General features: G+C 42.2%; 1 protein-coding gene across 5 annotated transcripts in view; it reads right to left on the bottom strand.

Annotated features, from left to right (window-relative positions):
* Positions 1-24,937, bottom strand: part of DISC1 (DISC1 scaffold protein) — a 430,685-nt gene that overhangs the window by 217,716 nt on the left and 188,032 nt on the right. For 3 of the 5 annotated variants that reach the window (XM_059882639.1, XM_059882640.1, XM_059882641.1), the window contains exons 7-9: positions 18,200-18,254; positions 13,828-13,930; positions 1,601-1,789 (exon numbers count right to left, since the gene is read on the bottom strand). In XM_059882639.1, coding sequence (XP_059738622.1) covers positions 1,601-1,789; positions 13,828-13,930; positions 18,200-18,254 — 347 coding nt within the window. The remainder of the gene's footprint in view (positions 1-1,600; positions 1,790-13,827; positions 13,931-18,199; positions 18,255-24,937) is intronic. The other 2 variants (XM_059882642.1, XM_059882643.1) reach the window with 1 other exon arrangement.

The raw sequence follows: 24,937 nt of genomic DNA, 5'->3' as shown, positions 1-24,937 counted from the left end.
TACTTATTTGGCAAAAAACAAAGCTCTGACCTGCCAAAGTGAAAAAAAGATAAGGCCAACTTAGAGGTGTCCACGGCTGAGAAGACACAGTAGTGGTTGACAGTCGCACCTGTCGTTCAGTTAACTACGAAGGAACCTCTCTCTACAAAATTTAGTAAGCCTTTAAAACAAAATGTATTAGCAGTGAAATGACACATCTATTTCTTCTAGCTGATTTCATATTTGTTTGGTTTTAAATACTAATCTTCATTTACTTAAGTTTGTGGAGTATTTTCAAGTAAGTGTGTTAAAAGTGTCAGTCACTCAGTCACATCTGACTCTGCAACCCCATGGAGTGTAACCAATGAGCCCCTCTGTCCATGGAATTCTCCAGGCAAAAATTTTGGAGTGGGTAGCCATTCCCTCCTCCACGGGGATCATCCCAACCCAGGGATCAAACTCAGGTCTCCTGCATTGCAGGGGGAATCTTTACTGTGTGAGCCACCAGGGTGGCCTTATTTCAAATCTGGCTACCTAATACCTTCATTCTTGTTTCTTTTCAAACAAGTATACTTTGTAAATACAGTTCTTTATTAGTATAAATGTCATTCATTTTTATTTTTTTTAATTTTATTTTATTTTTAAACTTTACATAATTGTAATAGTTTTGCCAAATATCAAAATGAATCCACCACAGGTATACGTCATTCATTTTTCTAGTAAACATTTATTTAGGAAATACGATTTACTATGTATGAACTTTGCCTTCCAACAACCTCTAGTTCCCAAGGGAAGGGCAAAGGTGTATGCACACACACACAATCTCAGGATCTTAATAATTAATGCAATTAATCTGTATCACTTAACCAGCTTATGAGATGGATAATCTATCATCTCATTTTACTGGTGAAGAAACAGGTTTCAGCATCTATTGTATTTTAAATATAAATTTTCTCCCTATGATTTCATTCTGTATATTAGAAACTGAATCATCAGAAATTCTTTACTACTTTTTTTTTAAGAAACAGGTTTGACTTCATTAATTTGGGCTAAAACGCAACCTTCCGAAATTATCCCTCAGAGTGAAACTTCAAGGTGACCTCATTTACTGTTAACAACTAGACAAGAAAAGACCACAAGAATAGTTTGACTCCTCCAACAAATGGATACTTTGGCCAAGGCAGCATCTTCTGCATCTGCCTCTTCTTTGTGGGCAGCTCTCAGAAAAGCCCACAAAGAAGAGGCACTCAATGGTCTTTCCTTGGTTTTCCCAAAGCCAGCCTGCTTTCATGTACGATTGTGCAAGCCAGGAGGCTGAGCCAAGGAACAAAAGGGAGATAATTGTCAACCAGAAAATTCTCAAGACCTGTGCCAAGGCGGAGATTGCTTCAAGCAATCACAAGGCCATTAGCAAACAGAGTAGAGGAGGAGGAAAGACAGGAAATGAAAAGGCATCAGATTGATAGCAAAACAAACGCTGAAGAAATGGTGCCCTATTTTCTAGGGCTCCTGCCAAAAATATCCTGTGTGGCTCCAGGACAGCCGTCACAGTGAAGGGTACATGTGAACCAGTACAATAAATAGCACACATATTTCATCGGGCAACCGTGTGACCACTTACCATAAGCAGCTCTCCCCTGGTCCAGTTCTTGCCTGAGTCTGCTGTAATCTTCTTTCACACTTCCCAGCTTTTGGACGTTCCTGGAACTCAGTACCAACAGCTTGTGAAGAAGTCCCTCCAGCGCTTCCCTCTCCAGTGTTAATGATCTGATCTCCTCTGTGAGCTCCTTGGCTGTATAGAAATGGTTTCCTGCAGCGCATTGTGGGAGAGGAGGGAAAACAAGCATTAGAGCATCCCTACATGCAGAAGACGCAGCCATAGCTCACATGTACTAACAGTGAGAGTCCCGTGGACTGCAAGGAGATCAAACCTGTCAATCCTAAAGGAAATCAACCCTGAATACTCATTGGAAGGACTGATGCTGAAGCTGAAGCTCCAATACTTTGGCCACCTGATGTGAAGAACTGACTCATTGTAAAAGACCCTGATGCTGGCAAAGACTGAGGGCAAGAGGGGAGGGAGTGACAGAGGATGAGATGGTTGGATAGCATCACCAACTCAATGGACATGAGTTTGAGCAAACTCCAGGACACAGTGAAAGACAGGAAAGCCTGGCATGCTGCAGTCCATGGGGCCGCTAAGAGTCGGGCATGACTGAGCAACTGAACAACAATAACCATGTGAGGCAAGGAAACTAAAATTTGCAGCTCTGTGCAACTGCATGAACGGTCTTCTGTGGATGAATCTGGAAGCATGCTGACAGTCCTTTTAAACTAGGAAAACTTCTAGTCACTTTTTCACCTTTTCTCATTGTATTTTGTTTTAGAGGTTCCATTGATTCATTCATGTCCTTCTGAAACACAATGACACCAAATGTCCCAGTGAAACCCAGGGAAGCTACATGGTATCACTCCATTCAAACATCCAAATGTCAAAGAGGTGAAATATTACAGTAGGGTGGAAAGGGAATGGGCCGTGGAGTCAAACTAGACTGAAATTCAAATCATACTCTCCTGGTAACTCAAACTGTATGACCTGGAGCAAAAAAAAAAAAAAAATAGCATATGGAATTTCAGGGCAAACTTCTTACAGAATATGATTGTGCTAAAACCTGCATTAGAGATGACTGCAAAAATAAACTTGAAATTCTATAAAATTCTAAGCAAAATATATGGCACATTGAATTTATCGGGGGTGAAAGAATCCAGGTCAATACATGGAAATTAACTGTATTTCTAAATACCAGCAGCAAACAATTTAAAATACTATGTATATTTTAAAACTCAAAATACTTAGGGATAAATTTAAAGAAACATGAGAAAACTTCTACACAGAAAACCATTTTGAAGCTTCTGAGAGATCTAAGGAAGACTTAAATAATTAGAAAGACATATCATATATACATATATTAAAACTGAATTTTGTTATGATTTTCATTTTCCTCAAATTGATCTATTGATTCAATACAATTTCAATCAAAACCTTATATGAGTCTTTTGTAGAAATTGAAGAACTTATTCTAAAATGCAGAGAAGGCAATGGCACCCCACTCCAGTACTCTTGCCTGGAAAATCCCATGGATGGAGGAGCCTGGAAGGCTGCAGTCCATGGGGTCGCTGAAGTTCGGACACAACTGAGTGACTTCACTCTCACTTTTCATTTTCATGCATTGGAGAAGGAAATGGCAACCCACTCCAGTATTCTTGCCTGGAGAACCCAGGAACGGGGAAGCCTGGTGGGCTGCTGTCTATGGGGTCGCACAGAGTCGGACACGACTGAAGTGACTTAGCAATAGCAATAGCAATTCTAAAATGTACAAGGAAATTCTAAACCAAAACAATCATTAAAAGGTAGAACAGAGTTAGAGGACATCTGCTACTTGATTTCTTATTAACACTGAAGTTACATTAAACGCAGACAGTATGGTACTGGCATAGAGACAAACAGCGCTATGGAACAGAACAGACAGTCTAGAAGTGGACCCACACTCACAGAGTTAAGTGATGTTCAACCGAAGTGTCAAAGCAAGTCAATGAGGAAAAAGGAGTGTTTTCAGTGGATACTGGAACAAGTAGCTACCTACCTGGGGAAAACAGTAACCTTAATACATACCTCAAACCATACACAGAATTTAATTAGAGATAGAAATTAATTAATTTAAATAGAGATTAATTAATTAAATAGAAATTAATTAATAAACCTAAATGAAGAAGTGAAACCTGTAAAGCTTCTAGAAGATATAGAAGAATATCTGTCTAACTTTGGAGTCAGCAAAAATTTTAGAAAGGACACAGAAAATATTAATTATGAAAGAAAAAATGGATAAATGGACTTCATCAAAATTAAAAACCTCTACTTCTCAAAAAATGCCATTAAGAAGATGCATAGGCAAGCCACAGACAGGGAGAAAATATTTACAATACATATATCTGATGAAGGACTTGAGTCCTGAAACTCAATAATTAAACCACAAATAACCTGACTGGAAAGTGGACAAATGATGCCACAGACACATTACAAAGATATACACATGGCCAAGAAGCACATGAAAAAGTGTTGCCAGAAAAATGCGCATTAAAGCTGTAGAGATTCCACTGCAAAACCAATCAGGTGGCTCAGATTAACTGGACTGAAACCAGTTAACAAGGACAACCAGCTACTGGAAATGTCCCACATGGTGGAGATTGAAATGTACAACCACTTTGAGAAAGGTTCTGCCAGCTTCTTATTACCTTGCTGCTGCTGCTGCTAAGTCGCTGTAGTCGTGTCCGACTCTGTGTCACCCCATAGACAGCAGCCCACCAGGCTCCGCCATCCCTGGGATTCTCCAGGCAAGAACACTGGAGTGGGTTTTCATTTCCTTCTCCAATGCATGAAAGTGAAAAGTGAGAGTGAAGTCGCTCAGTCGTGCCTGCCTCTTAGTGACCCCATGGACTGCAGCCTACCAGGCTCCTCCGTCCATGGGATTTTCCAGGCAAGAGTACTGGAATGGGGTGCCATTGCTTTCTCCTCTTATAACCTTAACATGCACCTATCCTGTGATCCAGCAATTCCGCTGCTAGGAATTTACCCAAGAGCAATGAAACACATAAGCAAAAATTCTGGACTCAGATGTTCACAGTCTCTTTACTCACAGCCCCAAACTGAAGACAACCGAAACATCCATCAGTTGGAGAATGCAGAAAAAGTGATACATCTACACACGGGAAGGCCACTCTCCAAGAAAAAAGGCATGAACTCTTCATACATGCAGTGACATGGAAGTAGATCAAAAAAAGACACAAAAGAGTGTACCCTACATGATTCTGATGATATTCAATTCTAGAATGTGCTCAGTCACTCAGTTGTGTCTGACTCTTTGCAACCCCATTAACAGCAGCCAGGCTCCTCTGTCCTCCACTATCTCATGGAGTTTGCTCAAATTAACATTCACTGAGTTTTGATACTATCTAACCATCTCATTCTCTGCCATCCCCTCTCCTCCTGCCCTCAATCTTTCCCAGAATCAGGGTCTTTTCCAATGAGTCAGCTCTTAGCATAAAGTAACCAAAATATTGAAGCTTCAGCTTTAGCCCTTCCAGTGAATACTCGGGTTTGATTTCCTTTAGGATTGACTAGTTTGATTGCCTTGCAGTCCAAGGGAGTCTCAAGACTCTTCTCCAGCACCACAGTTCAAAAGCATCAATTCTTTGGCACTCAGCCTTCTTTATGGTCCACCTATCACATCAAGGACCATTTGAGTCCTAACTGTTGACATAGATTTGTAAGATCAGGAAGGCACCAGCATTTAAAACTTGAAGAATGGTGTAAGCAGCTTGGCAGAAAATCCTATAGAAAATAGTTCACTCTTGGAGGAAAAAAGTTACATCACCAATAGCCTCACTGATGCGGAGGATGATAATGTGTGGAGAAACAGGAGTCTTGACTTGAGTCAAACTGTGTATCAGGACACTCAGTCTGAATATGAAACATTTTAGAAAAACCTTAACCAATTCATTGCCCTTATATTTTTCTTTTTAAAGAGTAGTATGTGACTTTTCAAAAGCTTAAGTACATCTAAAAGGGCTATTTCAATAAGTATAAAATAAAAAGTCTAAGCCACAGAAAGCATTGCATCATTGTTTAATTGACAGCAATTTTTCTTTCTTAGTACTATATAAAATAATGGCTCATTTTATGTTCACTAAAATACATGTTGTTATCTCTGTTTTACAGTGGAGAAAAGTGAAATCTAGAGAATTAAATATCTTGCTGAAGGTTCCATGCCAGTAAAATGTAGGCCAAGTTTCCAACTCAAATACAACTCCAGAAGTCTCCGGAATAATAGACTGTGCTATTTATTTCTTCATTCTGATTATTTAATAGGCAGATTTCAATATTATATAAATATGGAAAAGGTTACAAAAATTTTTTCCATGTTAGGGCATTCTGAATACCCAAAAAACATCATTTCTGTTACTGAAATCCAGTTTCCAATTCCATGACTGGATAAATATCTTTTGAGACTATTTATTGTCTATCACTGTGTAGGCATATACAGAAAGGCACAAGGCACAGTCCCTGCTCTCCAGGAAATTATCTTGAATAAAGGGGATAAACTGGGGACTTCCCTGATGGCCCAGTGGTTGAAACTTCGCCTTCCAATGCAGGTGGTGTGGGTTCAATTCCTGGTGGGAAGTTAAGATCCCACATGCCTCATGGCTGAAAAACCAAAACTTTAAAAAAAAAACCAGAAGAAGCAATATTGTAACAAATCCAATAAAGACTTTAAAAATGGTCCATGTCAAAAAAAAGGAGGGGGAGGGGGGATAATATGTATGGTTAAAATATATATATAGGCAAATATTCACTAGACGGGATCTTAGAGGGGAGAAAATTCCAGAAAGGGAGATGGAGGCAGGTTCTCCAGGAAAGAATGTAAGGTTTCCAAAGAAGAAATGGGAACCTGGTTAAGCAAACAGCCTCATCTTTGGCGGGAGGCATATGACTGAGGTGGAGCCTAGAGCAGCCAAGAAGTCGGTGGAAGCCCCAAAAGTCAAGCCAGTGGGTTCGGACCACTTAGGAAAACCAAAGTCCTGATAAGGAGAGCAGGCTGGACTCCACAAGTTTTGAGCTGTAAATGGAAATACAATTAAAACTTTTCTGGATCCATGACTTCTATCTGAAAAATGACCAGTGAGGGCTGCTGCTGGTGAAACCCCCCACGAAGGGCCCCCAAAAAGCCAAAGGACCTGCCCCAGAGGTGTGGTTGCCGATGAACAATGCAGTCCCAGCACATGGGGTACCTTCAAGTTCCCTTCTCAACCTAAAATACCCCAGACCTAACCCTCACCCTCACTCTCATCCTGCTGGGCCATATTCTCAAGTCCACAGAGTTAATAAAATGTGGGGTAAGCACCAACTGGGACCCAGAGACTCCAGGCAGAAGGTGCCAAGTGTGCAACTTCCTCCCGAGAATAGTTCAGAGAGAAGACCTCTCAAAACAAACAGGAAGAGACTACAGAGATGGAGTGAGTGCCAGTATGGAAGGTTTCCTAGAAATACATCACCAGGCCCTCCTGCAACTCATCACCAGCTCTAGAGAACAAGGCCTTAATAAAACATGGGAGCAATCACTAATTAGGAACCTTCCTTGATCTGAAGGGGTATGGCTTGGGAAAATGCAGAGTGACATGGAAGTTTGATATACACAGAAAGAGTGTGAATTCCCAAAGAGACAGTCAATAGCAAAACCCATGCCATGAGAAAGCATGACAGTGCCTTCGGTTAATATTTCCTAAGCATTTTGGCTTCAGATCCAAGCCCAGGAGGTGAATCTGGCTTGAGGCAGCCCTCCCTGATTGCTGAAACTGGCCAGAGTTTTTAGATGAAAATTTAAAAAAATAAATGTTGATCCTTGAAAGTCCCATCAGCAACCCAGTGACCCCAGTCTCCATCACCCTGATGGGCCTTCCCTAAAGCCAAGGGGAATCTCTGTGCTGTGTATGACTTAAGCACAGTCGCTTAAGCTGTGTATGACTCTTTGCAATCCCATGGACTGTAGCCCGCCAGGCTCCTCTGTCCACGGGATTCTCCAGGCAAGGATACTGGAAAGGGTTGCCATGCTCTCCTCCAAGAGATTTTCCCAGCCCAAGTATCGAACCTGGATCGCCTGCATCTCCTGTACTGCAGGTGGATTCTTTTACCACTGAGCCATGGGGAAAGCCTGGAATCTTAGGGGTGCGTATATGCTTTGGCATCAAGTTGCACACATGCCCACCTGCTCTGCAGCAAGGGAACCGCACATGGGCCTTCAAGTGGGTTTTTTTAAAGCACCTGTCAAAATATTTTATTCTACAAATAACACAACCAAAAACTTCTAGGTGTATGCCAAAGCTGAAACTGATGTCATCCATTCTGTTCTCTCTAACTACATCCTGAGTGTCTCTGAATTCAAATATTTACTCTTCTCTGCTTCATGATATCTGCAAGTCACTTTCTGAGGTCATTACTTAAGTCTCATAGATTACAGAGCTCATGGATAAATTCTCCTTTAGTCTTCCCAAAATTCCAGGAAGGGGCTCTTGTAATAATTGTCTTTGCTTTCTAGTTGAAGAAACGGAGACCCAGAGAGTGACTCTCTCAATGTCACAAAGCTTTGGAATTTGAAGATGTCACATTAGATTACTGAAGTTGAACTTGGTTCTTCCAACCTCATGGTAGGTGCTCATTCTACCAAATATAGTTCAGTAAGGGACTTGGTAAACACATGGCCACAACTCATTCATAAAGGGAGGGAACCACAAGAAGCCGGGTTGAATCCTGTGCTCAGAGGGGCCATTTCACTCGGTCAGTGCCCAGGCCTCACAATGACATCCGCCCACGGGGACGTGCACACGCATGGTACTCGCTGGGCCAAATGTGTCTTCATTTGTGATGATTCTCCTAAAACTATCCTCTTCAGTTCAGTTCAGTTCAGTCGCTCAGTTGTGTCTGACTCTTTGTGACCCCATGGACTACAGCACGCCAGGGTTCCCTGTCTTCCCATCCTCTTCTACCGACCCAAATTTGAGCTATACTTGACTAGGGAAAAAGAAATAAAGCCAGTGTTGAACATAAACCCCTAACTAATAGAATCCTGCATCTCTTCTCTGGTATGACACCAGATCTTTTGAGGAATTCCAAGTTCAAGTCCACACCCTCTGCCTTCTAGGCACCGCCCTCAGCAATGGTCAAGGCCACAATCAAGCACCAGCCAACTGCACCCATCCCCCTATCCGTGGTAGCTCCTTCAGCTAGAATCTGCTATTTTCTGCTGGCTTTGTTTCTTTCTTCCAGCCACCATGATTTCCTGAGACACTGAAAAGCATCTTCTGTGAGCCGAGTTCTGTGACTGGCTCTGCACATCAAACATTTTGGAAATGGCCACATTGCATAGAGAAGATGCAGGGAATAGAATGATGTAACACAGGATTTTATTAATACATAAAACATAGACTGCTTCAGCTAGCTTGAGAAAATGAGCTGCCTGGAGAGAGACAAAGTATACAGATAGACAGTGGCCAGATCATACGTAGAATAGAATCCCAGCCTGCAGCAGTGTACCGAGGAAACACACCCCTATATACAGTAACCAGCAGAGGAGGCCAGCCAGCTATAAGGCAGACTTGTAGGCAGGCAGACGCTTTCTCTAACCACAGTCCACGAAGCTAAACAACAGCTTCTGTAACAACCGGCCCTAAATAGCCAGCACTTGATTAATAACAGCTTCCCTAACCTTTGTCCCTGCTTCCAGCTTAGGACCAATCAGAGAAAGCCAAACATGCTCCCCTAAGCAATCATACTGGATGCTCTAGTGACCTCACCCCCAGCTTCCCCAAGGCCAACAGCTTCCAGTCATTACTGGAACCTCCTTTTTTTTCTACTGCAAAGCTTTCCCACTCCTCTGTCTGCCTTGGAGTTTCTGCCACAACATAAGTGATGGTGGTTGACTCCCTTGCTATTAAGGTTTCAACAATACACTTTCCTTCTTCTCATTTGGTAGGTCTCTATTTCCACCTTAGATAAACATCATCTTTGAAAAATCTTTACTGAGTCTATCAGATCCCCCAGCCATTGATCAAAACCATGAACTTTTTTAGAGAGAAGCAAATATTTTGTATTTACCTAGAAAAACTAATTTTATTTCTAAGAATGTTCCTATTTCCCTCCAAATCACACAGTGGTAAAGGATCTGCCTGCCAATACAGGAGATGCGGGTTCAATCCCTGGGTCAGGAAGATCCCTTGAAGAAGGAAGTGGCAACCCACTCCGGTATTCTTGCCTAGGAAATCCCATGGATAGAAAAGCTTGGCGGGCTACAGTCCTGGGATTGCAAAGAGTGGGACACAACTGAGCGACTAAGCAAGCACAGTTCAGTTCAGTTCAGTCGCTCAGTCGTGTCCGACTCTTTGCGACCCCATGAATCGCAGCACACCAGGCCTCCCTGTCCATCACCAACTCCCGGAGTTCACTCAGACTCACGTCCATCGAGTCAGTGAAGCCATCCAGCCATCTCATCCTCTGTCGTCCCCTCCTCCTCCTGCCCCCAATCCCTCCCAGCATCAGAGTCTTTTCCAATGAGTCAACTCTTTGCATGAGGTGGCCAAAGTACTGGAGTTTCAGCTTTAGCATCATTCCTTCCAAAGAAATCCCAGGGCTGATCTTCAGAACGGACTGGTTGGATCTCTCCAAGGGACTCTCAAGAGTCTTCTCCAACACCACAGTTCAAAAGCATCGATTCTTCGGCACTCAGCCTTCTTCATAATCCAACTCTCACATCCATACATGACCACTGGAAAAACCATAGCCTTGACTAGCACACACGCACATAAAACAAGAAAGATTTCAGCCCACCATTGTATCTAACCAGTGTATTTTTATTATTCCCTCTCTCTGCAGAGAGCAAATGATTCTTAAATCAAGAGAAATCCTCAGTCCATTGATCAAAACCAGGATGGGAGATCTAGAAGCTTTCAGACAGACAAAAGGCCCTCTAAGAACCTAATGGTATCCCATAAGTTCCTCTCATTCAGTAGGGCTTCTAAGAACCTGTGAGCATTGTCCCAGCATTCTCATAGAGATCCTAAAATAGAGAAAGGCCTAGTACAGCCACTATGGAGAACAGTGTGGAGATTCCTTAAAAAAACTGGAAATAGAACTGCCTTATGATCCAGCAATCCCACTGCTGGGCATACACACTGAGGAAACCAGAAGGGAAAGAGACACGTGTACCCCAATGTTCATCGCAGCACTGTTTATAATAGCCAGGACATGGAAGCAACCTAGATGCCCATCAGCAGATGAATGGATAAGAAAGCTGGGGTACATATACACAATGGAGTATTACTCAGCCATTGAAAAGAATACATGTGAATCAGTTCTAATGAGATGGATGAAACTGGAACCTATTATACAGAGTGAAGTAAGCCAGAAAGAAAAACACCAATACAGTACACTAATGCATATATATGGAATTTAGAAAGATGGTAACAATAACCCTGTGTACGAGACAGCAAAAGAGACACCGGTGTATAGATCAGTCTTATGGACTCTGTGGGAGAGGGAGAGGGTGGGGAGATTTGGGAGAATAGCATTGAAACATGTATAATATCATGTATGAAACGAGTCGCCAGTCCAGGTTCAATGCACAGTACTGGATGCTTGGGGCTGGTGCACTGGGATGACCCAGAGAGAGGGTAGGGGAGGGAGATGGGAGGAGGGTTCACGATGGGGAATGTGGGTATACCTGTGGTGGATTCATTTCGATATTTGGCAAAACTAATACAATATTGTAAAGTTTAAAAATAAAATAAAATTAAAAAAAAATAAAACTGTTGTAAAAAAAAAAAGAAAAGAAAGTTTAAAATTATGTACTAAAAAAAAAGAGAAAGGCCTCTCTTGGAGATGTTTGTGCTTTTGTCTAACAGAGTGAGGGTTTGCTATTTTGACTATATAAAAACAGACCTGCCAGCATCCTAAGGAGAATACCTCTTCCTCCCTTGACCCTCCCTCCTGTGGAGCACAGCTCAAAAGGAAATGGAAACTGCATTATGTACAGAAGTTAAGGGGCTTCCCTGGTGGCTCAGCGGTAAAGAATCTGCCCACCAATACAGGAGATACAAGAGACGTGGGTTTGATCCCTGGGTCAGGAAGATCCCTGGAAGAAATGTCAATCCACACCAGTATTCTTGCTGGGAAAATCCCATGGACAGAGGAGCATGGTGGGCTACAGTCCATAGGGTTGCAAAGAGTGGGACTTAGAGACTAAACCAATACCACCACAGAAGTTAATGATGATCATCTGTCACCAATCCAACCCACAGGGCAGTTCATGGACTGAAAGGGCTGTTCACTAAGGGGCTCAAGAGTGTCCAGGAAATAGGATGTGGGGAGTGTGTTCCCACCCCAGTTAACTCAGGGAATCCCTCATCCAATCAGTTCTCACCAATTTCTCAGCTGATCTAAAAACTACACAGAAAACTCAGGCCCTCTGTGCAAGATACCATCTTAAGAATTTTCCCTGGATCCTAAACAGGAGATAATTCACATTTGAGAGAGGGTTTCTCTGCTGCCCAAATGATGCATCTCCTCCTCTGGGCTTAATAGAGACACATCCACCTGTATTCTTGAGAAAGATGCATTGATTAAGAAAGGCAAAAACCCTAATTCAGAAGCAAGATTGTATTCAATCTTTTTTCCTCTTAGCAAATGGGGCCATAAATCGAAGGAAATGGAATGTGAAGCTGTTGAGAGCCGAGCCCCACATGCGCGTCCGCATGTTCTACGGGCTGTAAATGACACGCATCACTGCGCCAGGCACCAAATTGCTCATTAGCTGCCAACATTAGTTGTTTAATGATCTGAAGAGCAGAAGCTGCCAATTATTGTATTCCTTCTTAAAATGCCATTTAAAACCCATACATGTAATTATTATACCTTTTCATTAAATTTTTATGATTCTTCTGGAGTTGATGCGCTACAGATTCATTCAACTTATAAAACATGGTGTCATTACATAACTGGGTTAAAAATCCATATATCACACCTGGACACTTGCCCTGATCTAGCACCACTCAGTTAATGGGGTTAATTTAACCACAGGACACATTCCAGAGCCTCAATCTCTCCTTTTGTTCCTCGGGATCACAGTGTTTCTCCCTCCTACCTGATAGAGCTGATGTGAAAAAAAAAAAAATAAATGCAGAGGAATGTTCCAAAGCAGTGTTCAGGGGCTTCCCTGGTGGTCCAGTGGTTAAGAATGCAGGGAACACCAGTTTAATCCCTTGTCCGGGAAGATTCCACGTGCCTCGGGGCAACTAAGCCTGTGGGCTACAACTACTGAGCCCATGATCCACAGTAAGAAGCCACCACAATGAGAAAACTGCACAGATAAACTTCTAGAGAAAGTACAGCAACAAAGACCCACCTCAGCCAATAAATAAATAAACCTTTTCTTTAAGTACTATTCAAATGATAGAGTAAGATCCTATTTTCAGAGACTCGTCTTTTCAGCCTACTGATTAATGGAAAAGTATATCCCTTTATAACTACCAAATTAAGGAAGGATAATGATCCACTGAAAATCCTCCAAAAATCTCTTACCTATGACTAGGTTGTTACTCTGAGTACATCAGTTTGTCTCCTGATACCACTCTTTCCCCCATAGGAAGCGGTTGATCACACCCTCACTAAGCATCTCCAGTTACATAAGTCTGTAGAAACCCTAGCTAGAATTACATGGCATCCAGAGTACATCTCATCTCTAAACGCTTAAACAGAAACTGGGAATGCAATCTACACAAATAGCTATTTTATATAACGTGTGCTTGTGCATTTTTAAGAGTCTTATACATCCCTTATAGGAGTACCCTGGTGGCTCAGTGGTAAAAACTCTGCCTGCAATGCAGGAGATGCAGGTTCAATCCCTGAGTCAGGAAGATCCTCTGGAGAAAGAAATGGTAATCCACTCCAGTATTCTTGCCTGGAAAATCCCATGGACAGAGGAGCCTGCAGGCTACTGTCTATGGGGTCACAAGAGTTGGACCCGACTGAAAAATAATAACCCATCCCTTATAAAAAAAAACCCTGCTGCCCATCTATTCCATGAGTTTCAGTGAGACTCCCTGGGAAGGCTCTGAGTTGTCAAGTGACAGGTAGATGCTACACAACATTCAGCACAGGTAAAGTGTTAATCCAGGACGAGAAAGGGGTGTGGCGTTTGTCATCACTCACTCCAACTGTCTCCACATCCCCTCTGTCCCAGGTACCTGAGATGGCAAGCATTTTGGCTTCAAACAGTGCTGGCAGTTGGGTTTCAATATCGTTAACCTTCTTTCTCAGGGCACTGCAGAGTCTTTCACTCATACACACCTAGATGGAGAGAGACAGCCATGAATCATCATTTGCTCAGGTAAAGGTTAGAGGGCGACAGAGCACCAGCCAGATTCCTGGCTTTATAAGTAGTAAAGGGGCGATACAGAATAACCGCAGGAGATTTCTCAAAAAACAAGCAACACATGAAGGAAGGAAGGATGGAAGGAAGAAGAGAGGGGAGGAGGGAAGGAGAGAAGGAGGGAGGAGGGAGTGAGGAGGAAGGAGGGAGGGAGAGGAGGGAGGAAAGAGGAAGAAGGGAGGGAGAGGAGGGAGAGAGTAGGGAGGGAGGAGGGAGCAGGGAGGAGGGAGAGGAGGGAGAGAGCAGGGAGGGAGGAGGGAGAGCAGGGAGGAGGAGGGAGGAAACTGAGATGAGCTGGCACAACTGGACACAACCACAGGTAAATAACTCGAGCCCTCTACCTGCTCCCTCCCCAGAGCCTCTGACACTGGCATCCTCTGGGTGGCTCAGCTTGTCCCTGGTGGCACAGCCCACAGGGTTTGCCTTGGGAAGAAGGGCCGTGTGGATCACCCACGGAACATAACCACCCCTCAGCCCTTCCTCCCTCCCACCTGCCCCTGCAGGCTGTCTGTCCATAGCGTCCTCTCCAGCTGACACACTGCTGCCATTCTTCCTTTATTTTTCTCTTACCTCTCTGGGGAGGACACACGCTATGGGAGCAGGGGTTTCATTCTGTGTCTGGCACATAGTAGGCAGGAAATAACGGTGCACAGATGTTGCAATCAAGGGCAGAGAGTTCCTAGTGGACGTTGTCTAATAAAACTGGAGGGTAAATACTTGCTGGGAAGCCAGATTTGAAAAATAGACAAGTAGATCTCAGGAAAGTTTGCAGGTTTTAGCATTTCACTTCCTACATCTTTCTTGATCTTGAAAAAATAGCAAAAATCTTAAATCTCAGTTTGTTTTTCCAGATGTCTTAGGCTATTTTGTATTTGTTTGAAGCTAAAATATGAGATTTTGTTTCTTTTATTTAAAGCAAAAATCTTGTATTCAATTGCTACCTATACTGAGATTAATGAACTACCTAAAAAAACCTCCAGTTCAGCGAAAGCAGAGAGCACAGCTGAATAACAATGAATACATATGTGAAGACATCTGGGGGATCCACAAAGGATGTTACTTAGAAGCACCCCTCTTTTCTCACCAAAAACCCAACATTCCATTCAAGAAATAACAACCCAGGTGGATTCACAGAGCCCAGAGAAAATATAAAATTTAATCTCCCCAGAAGTTTCAGCTCATGCTAGATATTATCACCTTGAAGTGCTTTGCTGACCTCAGACTTCAACAGATATTCTTTCTAAAATCAACACAGACCTGGCCCACGCTGTCTAAAATAGTACACCTTTGCCCCCATGGCCTTCAGCATGTTCCTTTCCATTAAGCAGCTGTAATCTCCCAAATCTCTTTATAAAACTCTTTTTATAAATCTCTTCATAAAAATCTCTGGATGAAGGGACAGCATAAAGGCTTCTACCCCAAAGCTCGTGCCAGCAGAGCTGAGCAACCACTGTCCAAAGCCATCAATTTGGAGACACCCTCTCGATGGCCCTGAGATTCGTCACAATGTTGGGACCAGAAGTTAAAGGAAGTTGCTGTGACATCTGCCCAAGCACTGTCTCGTGGGCTCCATGCTGATCACAGGAAGATCCCGTCCCCTTGGTCAAAAGCGTGTCACCAGAGGTCCCAGGACATTTCTGTCAACTCCATTACCCCAGTCATGACTGTTGCACCTCATCCGGGTATGTCCAGTATTTCTGATTTTAGCTCACAGTCTCTCTTAACCATAATTGGGTCAGTTTCTCTTTTATTGAGCGAGCTGTCACTATTAATATAAAACAACCTCTAAATCTTCTTATTAAATTGCAATGTACATTCTTTCCGGCACTGCTGAGTGTAATCTAATATCTACCAACCTCCGGATATCCCATTTATTTCCAACACTTTCTTCCATCTCCTTTATCCCCTAATTACCTTTGGTTTGGGTAACCCATAAGAGTCAAAAAATGTAATGAGTCAAAGGCAGGTGCCAGCTGTCTTTGAGGAAGGAGTTGAAAGAATATCAGATTATTGTGTCTAATACACTGAAGAAAGAAGACTGGGCCAAGCTGTGACTTTCACTTCAAGGTCACCAGTCAATCAAGTTCAGAGTAGAGAGAAAGTTGTTGTGTGCAACTGAGCAGTTTTAATTCTCTATAGACTAATATATGGCTGTCACACACACACACATTCATGTATGTGCACATGTACACACCCACCTATATATACAAACACACATGGCTGCAGGCATGCATGCCCCAGAAAATCTGCATCCCCTTTTTATTTCCAAATAAAATTAGACCCTAAGGAACTCATTATCAAGTGGAGCTTTTCCATTTACATTTTAAAATCGTAGGCATGCATTTGCTAATTTTTATGGAAAAGCAAGGGAATTGTAATTTTTTTTATAAATGTTTTGGAGCAAAGATACAAACAAAGCAAAAGACTTTTGGCATTTGGGCAAATCACAGCAGCTGGAGAGACTGACAAACCCCAGTGCCGTGTGCACATGTGTACATGTGTGTGTACATGATATAAGATGTCGTAGAAAACACACACATACAAATACCATCTGTGTTACAGATTATGCACACCTACATCCTCCCTGTTGGGATCCAGACTCATTCATGTTACACACACAATATGTGTGTTTATCTGATGCTCAATAAACCCAAACCCAAGAGTCCTTCCACGTTTTAATTCTACACAGAAATTAGGCTGTACTTACAAATGGCAAAATTTCTGGTAGGAAGCACAAGAGGTACCTCTACCACATCCCCATCCAGGAAGCTTTGGCCCCACCTCAACTCCCCAGTGGCTCCCCTGGAGGTCACAGAAGTGGATGGGACAGGAATGTCAATGGGAACATCACCATCCCTGATAAGGCAGAAATCCAGGTGTGCTGCCTAGCATCCGCTCTTGCTTCCTATAACAAAACTGGTAAACCAAGCCAGTGTCCTTGACCCAGTTGGGCAGGAGACACGGTGTCAGCCACACTCTGCCTGGGAGCCTGAAATAAAGTCCTTTCCCAAGTTCTGCATGTGGATTCAGGTCCCCAAACGGCCGCCTGAGTCTCATCCTGCCCTTCTGCTCTGGGTGAGCATTCTGGGGTGGTTCTTTGGGAAGGCAGGGCAGGTGGACTTCAAGCGTTCTGGGGTCCAAGGCTCAATCCTCACAGGAAGCTCTCTTTCGATACAGGGCAGAACTACCCATCAAACTGTTGTGGTGTGGTTTTTAGCAAAATCATATAGTTTTTTTTCAAAAGTGAACTAGACACAAAAACCAGGAAAAGGACCAGAGCCACTGTGGACATTTTTTGCCAAAAATACATCCACTGTCTTGGCTCTGCTGGGGTCTACAAAACCCCCACAGGTCTTCCTACTCTCCTCCCTAAGGACGGAGAACAAGATCTTCCCTCCAGGCCGGTGGACTCTTGGCTGCTTTGCTCCCTGCTCAGAATCCTGTCCTTTACATATTTCAACCATCTTATAACAGCCTGGTTCCCAGACTCAACACAAATCATTAATGATTCAGACCTAGTTCTCTGCCTGCCTCCCCTCTAATAATAATTCACAGGGTAATTGATCCTGCTTCACCATTTGTCAATAACTTGGTGGGGAGTAACTATCTCTGTGGAGGAGGGTTTTGTTTCGTAAACTGTGGTTATCCTCACTGACCACATACTGACTATTTAAGTGAATTGACTATGTGCTCCCAGGCAATAATGTTGGGTTCTATCTCTATGCAAACCAAGGTGCTGATATGAAGTATAAATGGTAGGTAAGATAGGCAAAATGATTTCGAAGTCAACTTAACTTTAAAAAAAAAAAAAAAAAAGCGCCTACTGTACCATTTCCATCTGTTTGTGAAAAACGTGAACCCAGCCCTTCTGGAAGGGAATGTATTCAACTTATCAGATTACACCCATCCTAGAAGCCTTTTTAAGCAAAGACATTTGATTCTGCACAGCAGTAATCATGTTTCCTTCCCCGAAGGCCAAGCCCATCGATGCCTGGGGACCACAGCCAGAACATCCACCAGAGGAGCAGCCCTTGGCCCTGGCTCATGGGCTAGCCCATCACTTAGCCTGTAGAATGGTTTTGGCAAGTCCATATTTTGTCCAGAGCCCAGGTGATTTGTGACATGAAATTACATCAAAAGAAAACTTCAGCAACTTCTTTAGAAAGTGGGCATAGAAAGGTACTTACCTTAGCAGTGATTTCTTTAAGTGACAAGCTGAGGGACTTTATCCTTTCCTGGAGGCTAGAAGAATTGAAAAGAGGACATTGGTCTTGGTAAAAACTGAGTCCTACCACATGTTACAAGATGGCAAAACAGTGAATCTTCCATCAGCCCAATGGCTGAAGAAGAACAGTAGGAAAGAAGATGCCAAATTGGTTCTGTTTGACTGGAATTAATATGTCTCTAGGAAGCTGAATTTTCCCTCCCTAATTACGCTCTACCTAGGCTGGTATTGAAATCTGTTATCATTCCCATAATGCATATCTACTGACAGAGTGAACAACTCAGATGTGTTTCTGGCAGCAAAATATCAAATTACATTCCTACAAGTACCTCCCAAGAAGGATGGTCTATCCAAGGTAGTCTCACAGTCAGGTGATCCAATATAATCCATTTGGGTTAATAATTCACTCAATATGTTCCAAGCATCTTCTGGGTTTAGCAGGGAGGTGCAGCAGAGAGAAGATACATATATTTAAAGTATCTAAAACAGAATTCTCTGATCTTTAGGCTTTTCCCTGCTTCTTTTTTTTCTCCTTAGCACTATGCATCTTGACATATTTATTTACTCATGTAATTTCTTTCTCCTCTCTTTGGAGTAAGAGTTCCACAACTGGAGCAACTGCCTGCATCCTCCTGTGTCCATTCCTGTATCCTTGGTGTTCAAGATAATTCCTGGAGCTTATAGGTGGGGACTTGGTTAATATCTACAGAATGATCAAGTGAATGAATGAAATGAAGTCTCAGACTTTATTTCCATCACTGTTATCTATCAGAGAAAAAGTACAAAGGATCCACAAAGAGTCAGACATGACTGAGCACACACACACATGATAACCAACAGAGAAAGGTGGGGAGGAAGGGTCAGTTATGAATTTGGGATTAACATATACACACTCCTCCTCCTCCTCCTCCTCCTAAGTCGCTTCAGTCCTGTCCGACTCCGTGCGACCCCATAGACAGCAGCTCACCAGGCTTCCCCATCTCTGGGATTCTCCAGGCAAGAACACTGGAGTGGGTTGCCACTGCCTTCTCCAATGCACAAAAGTGAAAAGTGAAAGTGAAGTTGCTCAGTTGTGTCCGACTCTTAGCGACCCCATGGATTGCAGCCTATCAGACTCCTCCATCCATGGGATTTTCCAGGCAAGAGTACTAGAGTGGGGTGCCATTGCCTTTTCCAAATACATGCCTTTTCCAAATACACACTAGTATATATAAAATAGATAAACAGGGAACTGCTGTATAGCACAGCAAACTATACTCAATATCTCAATATACAGGAAAAGAATTTGAAAAAGAATATACATATATGCGTGCATGTGTGTGCAAGTCATTCAGTCGTGTCTGACCCTTTGCAACCCCATGGACTGTAGCCCACCAGGCTCCTCTGTCCACAGGATTCTCCAGGCAAGAATACTGGAGTCGGTTGCTGTGCCCTTCTCCACGGGATCTTCCCAACCCAGGATCAAACCCATATCTCTTACATCTTCTGTGTTTGCAGGAGGCTTCTTTACCACTAGCACCACCTGGGAAGTCATATATACATATATAACTGAGTCACTTTGCTGTACACCTGAAACTAACACATTGTATAATAAATCAACTATACTTCAATTTTTTTAATAAATTAAAATAATAATAGTATCTTACAAATAGGTTTTCCCAGCCACATACAAAGACTAGTTCATGCATCAACAATTAAGACAGAATTTAGGGAGAGGAGCTAAGATGGCAGAGTAGTAGGATGGGGAGAACACTTTTTCCCCCACAAATTCATCAAAAGAACATTTAAACGCCGAGGAAATTCCACAAAACAACTTCTGAATGCCAGCAGAGGACATCAGGCACCCAGAAAAGCAACCCAAGTCTTCGAAAGGATGTAGGAAAAAATATAAAAGACAAAAAAAGAGACAAAAGAGGGAGGGATGGAGTTCCATCCCAGGAAGGGAGTCTTAAAAAGAGAGAAGTTTCCAAACACCAGGAAACCTTCTCACTGCCGAATCTGTGCGGAGCCTTGGAAGCACAGAGGGCAACATAACAGGGAGGAAAAATAAATAAACAATTAAAACCCACAAATTACGAGCCCTACGGTAACTCCCCCAGCGGAGAAGCAGCGCAGATGCCTGCACACGCCATTAGCAAGCGGGGGCTGGGCAGGGAGGCGCGGCACAGGCTGCATCGCTTAGAGTAAGAATCTGGCCTGAATACCCCGAGTGCTATCTGAGTGAAATAATTTGGGCTAGCAAACCAGACTGTGGGATATCTACCACCCGAAAAGCCAGCCCTAACCTAAGACACCGCCAGGCCCGCGCACGGACCAAAGGACTGAACAGAGATAGCCGGCTGCAGACCATCCCCCTCCGGTGACAGGCAGCCAGAGCCAGAAGGGGGCAATCGCAGCCCCAGAGAGACATTATCTATAAAACTGTAAGCAGGCTTCTTTGCTAACTAAGATTTCTTGGGGGTCTGGACGGTCAACATCTGCCTGAGAAGGTGCGCCGGTTGTACACCTAGATAACTGAGCGGTGGGGAGGCGATAAGTCGCAGCAATTGCGCTCGCCAAACACCTCATCACCTGAGCTGCTCGGACCTGGGAAGGGCACAAAACGCAGGCCCAACCGAGTCTGCGCCTCTGAGGACTACCCGAGTGCCTGAACCTGAGCAGCTTGGACCTGGGAGGTGCAGGCAGCCCAGGGCCGGCCACGGATGGTTCCCAGCGGAGCAACCTAGAGCCTGAGCAGCGTGGGCAGGGAGGCTACACACGCCGTGAGTGGGAGCAGACCCAGTGTGGCTGAGGCACTGCGAGCACACACCAGAGTTACTTGTTTGCAGCATCCCTCCCTCCCTCCCCACAGCGCCACTGAACAAGTGAGCCTAAAAAAAAAAAAAAAGTGTCCTCCACCGTCCCCTTTGTGTCAGGGCAGAAACCAGACACTGAAGAGACCAGCAAACAGAAGAAGCTAGAACAGAGGGAACCACCTTGGAAGCTACAGGCAATAGATTAAAACCCTGTGGTTACTACCGACTACATAGGAAGGGGCCTATAGATCTTGAGAAATAAAAGTCGGACCAAGAAACTAGCCAAAAATGAACTGAACCCACAATACTCACAACAAAACCAGAGAAAGTCCTCGATATATTTTTACTATTTTTACGATCATTCTTTCTTTCTTTCTTTCTTTCTTTCTTTCTTTAATTTTTAAAAAAATTTTAAGTCCTCTATTATTCCTTTAATTTTCACTTTTATAACCTACTATTACTTTGCAAAAAAAAAAAGACCCTATTTTTTTAAAAGCAAACTTCATATATATATTTTTTATAATTTTTTTGACCTTTTTGTTTTTCTTTTCTTTAACATTGTATTTTTGAAATTCCAAACTCTACTCTAGATTTTTAATTTTAGCTTTTTGGTATTTGTTATCAATTTTGTACCTATATATTTTTTCTTTTTATAATTTTTGTGACTTTTTTTTCTCTCTTTCTTTCTCTTCTTCTTTTATATAACATTGTATACCTGAAATTCCAAACTCAACTCTAGATTTTTAATTTATACATTTTGGTATTTGTTATCAATTTTGTACTTATGTTTTCTTTATAATTTTTGTGACTTGGTTTTTGTTTTTGTTTTTCTCTCTTTCTTTTTCTTCCTTTTTTTTAACATTGTATTTTTGAAATTCCAAACTCTACTCTAGAGTTTTAACTTTTGCTTTTTGGTATTTGTTATCAATTTTATACCTATATTTTCTTTATAATTTTTGTGGCTTTGTTTTTGTTTGTTTGTTTTCTCTCTCTTTGTTTTCCTTCTTCTTTCCTTTAACATTGTATTTTTGAAATTCCAAACTCTACTCTAGATTTTTAATTTTTGCTTGTATGTATTTGTTACCAATTTTGTACCTTTAAGAACCCAATCTTCAGGACCCATTTTTCACTAGGGAGTGAGATTACTGGCTTGACTGCTGTCTCTCCCTTTGGACTCTCCTTTTTCTCCACCAGGTCGCCTGTGTCTCCTCCCTAACCCCTCTCTACTCTACCCAACTCTGTGAATTTCTGTGTGTACCAGACAGTGGAGGGAACTGATTAGGGAACTGATTACTGGCTGTATCTGTCTCCCTCCTTTTCATTCCCCCCTTTTATCCTCCTGGCCACCTCTGCCTCCTTCCTCCTTCTTCTCTTCTCTGTATAACTCCGTGAACATCTCTGAGCAGTCCAGTTGTGGAGTGCACATAAGGAAGTGATTACTGGCTAGCCCACTCTCTCCTCTATTGGTTCCACCTCATCTCATCCGGGTCACCTCTAACTCCCTCCTCCTTCTTCTCTTCTCCACGTAATGCTGTGAACCTCTCTGGGTGACCCTCACGACAGAGAAACTTTTCATCTTTAACGTAGATATTTTATCAATGGTGCTGTATAGAAGGAGAAGTTTTGAAACTACTGTAAAAATAAGACCGATAACTGGAAACAGGAGGCTTAAGTCCAAACCCTGACTCCAGGGAACTCTTAACTCCAGGGAACATTAATTGACAGGAGCTCATCAAACGCCTCCATACCTACACTGAAACCAAGCACCACACAAGGGCCAACAAGTTCCAGGGCAAGACATACCAAACAAATTCTCCAGCAACAAAGGAACACAGCCCTGAGCTCCAAGATACAAGCTGCCCAAAGTCACCCCAAAACCATAGACATCTCATAACTCATTACTGGACACTTCATTGCACTCCAGAGAGAAGAAATACAGCTCCACCCACCAGAAAACCGACACAAGCTTCCCTAACCGAGAAACCTTGACAAGCCACCTGTACAAACCCACACACAGTGAGGAAATTCCACAATAAACAGAACTCCACAAACTGCCAGAATATAGAAAGGACACCCCAAAACTCAGCAATTTAAACAAGATGAAGAGACAGAGGAATACCCAGCAGATAAAAGAACAGGATAAATGCCCACCAAACCAAACAAAAGAGGAAGAGATAGAGAATCTACCTGATAAAGAATTCCGAATAATGATAGTGAAATTGATCCAAAATCTTGAAATCAAAATGGAATCACAGATAAATAGCCTGGAGACAAGGATTGAGAAGATGCAAGAAAGGTTTAACAAGGACCTAGAAGAAATAAAAAAGAGTCACTATATAATGAATAATGCAATAAATGAAATTAAAAACACTCTGGAGGCAACAAATAGTAGAATAACAGAGGCAGAAGATAGGATTAGTGAATTAGAAGATAGAATGGCAGAAATAGATGAATCAGAGAGGAAAAAAGAAAAACAAATTAAAAGAAATGAGGACAATCTCAGAGACCTCCAGGACAATATTAAATGCTACAACATTTGAATCATAGGGATCCCAGAAGAAGAAGACAAAAAGAAAGACCATGAGAAAATACTTGAGGAGATAATAGTTGAAAACTTCCCTAAAATGGAGAAGGAAATAATCACTCAAGTCCAAGAAACCCAGAGAGTGCCAAACAGGATAAACCCAAAGTGAAATACCCCAAGACATATATTAATCAAATTAACAAAGATCAAACACAAAGAACAAATATTAAAAGCAGCAAGGGAAAAACAACAAATAACACACAAGGGAATTCCCATAAGGATAACAGCTGATCTTTCAATAGGAACTCTTCAAGCCAGGAGAGAATGGCAAGACATACTTAAAGTGATGAAAAAAAATAACCTACAACCTAGATTATTGTACCCAGCAAGGATCTCATTCAAATATGAAGGAGAAATCAAAAGCTTTACAGACAAGCAAAAGCTGAGAGAATTCAGCACCACCAAACCAGCTCTCCAACAAATACTAAAGGATATTCTCTAGACAGGAAACACAAAAACGGTGTATAAATTCAAACCCAAAACAATAAAGTAAATGGCAATGGGATCATACTTATCAGTAATTACCTTAAACATAAATGGGTTGAATGCCCCAACCAAAAGATAAAGACTGGCTGAATGGATACAAAAACAAGACCCCTACATATGTTGTCTACAAGAGACCCACCTCAAAATGGGGGACACATACAGACTGAAAGTGAAGGGCTGGAAAAAGATTTTCCATGCAAATAGGAACCAAAAGAAAGCAGGAGTAGCAATACTCATATCAGATAAAATAGACTTTAAAACAAAGGCTGTGAAAAGAGACAAAGACGGTCACTACATAATGATCAAAGGATCAATCCAAGAAGAAGATATAACAAATATAAATATATATGCACCCAACACGGGAGCACCGCAATATGTAAGACAAATGCTAACAAGTACGAAAGGAGAAATTAACAATAACACAATAATAGTGGGAGACTTTAATACCCCACTCACACCTATGGATAGATCACCTAACCAGAAAATTAACAAGGAAACACAAACTCTAAATGATACAATAGACCAGTTAGACCTAATTGATATCTATAGGACATTTCACCCAAAACAATGAATTTCACCTTTTTCTCAAGCGCACATGGAACCTTCTCCAGGATAGATCACATCCTGGGCCATAAATCTAGCCTTGGTAAATTCAAAAAAAAAAAAAAAGAAATCATTGCAAGCATCTTTTCTGACCACAATGCAGTAAGATTAGATCTCAATTACAGGAGAAAAACTATTAAAAATTCCAACATATGGAGGCTGTAAAACATGCTGCTGAATAACCAACAAATCACAGAAGAAATCAAAAAAGAAATCAAAATTTGCATAGAAA

The sequence above is a fragment of the Bos taurus genome, chromosome 28 (genome assembly GCF_002263795.3).
Source record: "Bos taurus isolate L1 Dominette 01449 registration number 42190680 breed Hereford chromosome 28, ARS-UCD2.0, whole genome shotgun sequence".
Classification (NCBI taxonomy): domain Eukaryota; kingdom Metazoa; phylum Chordata; class Mammalia; order Artiodactyla; family Bovidae; genus Bos; species Bos taurus.
This window is presented reverse-complemented; position numbering and strand designations above follow the sequence as displayed.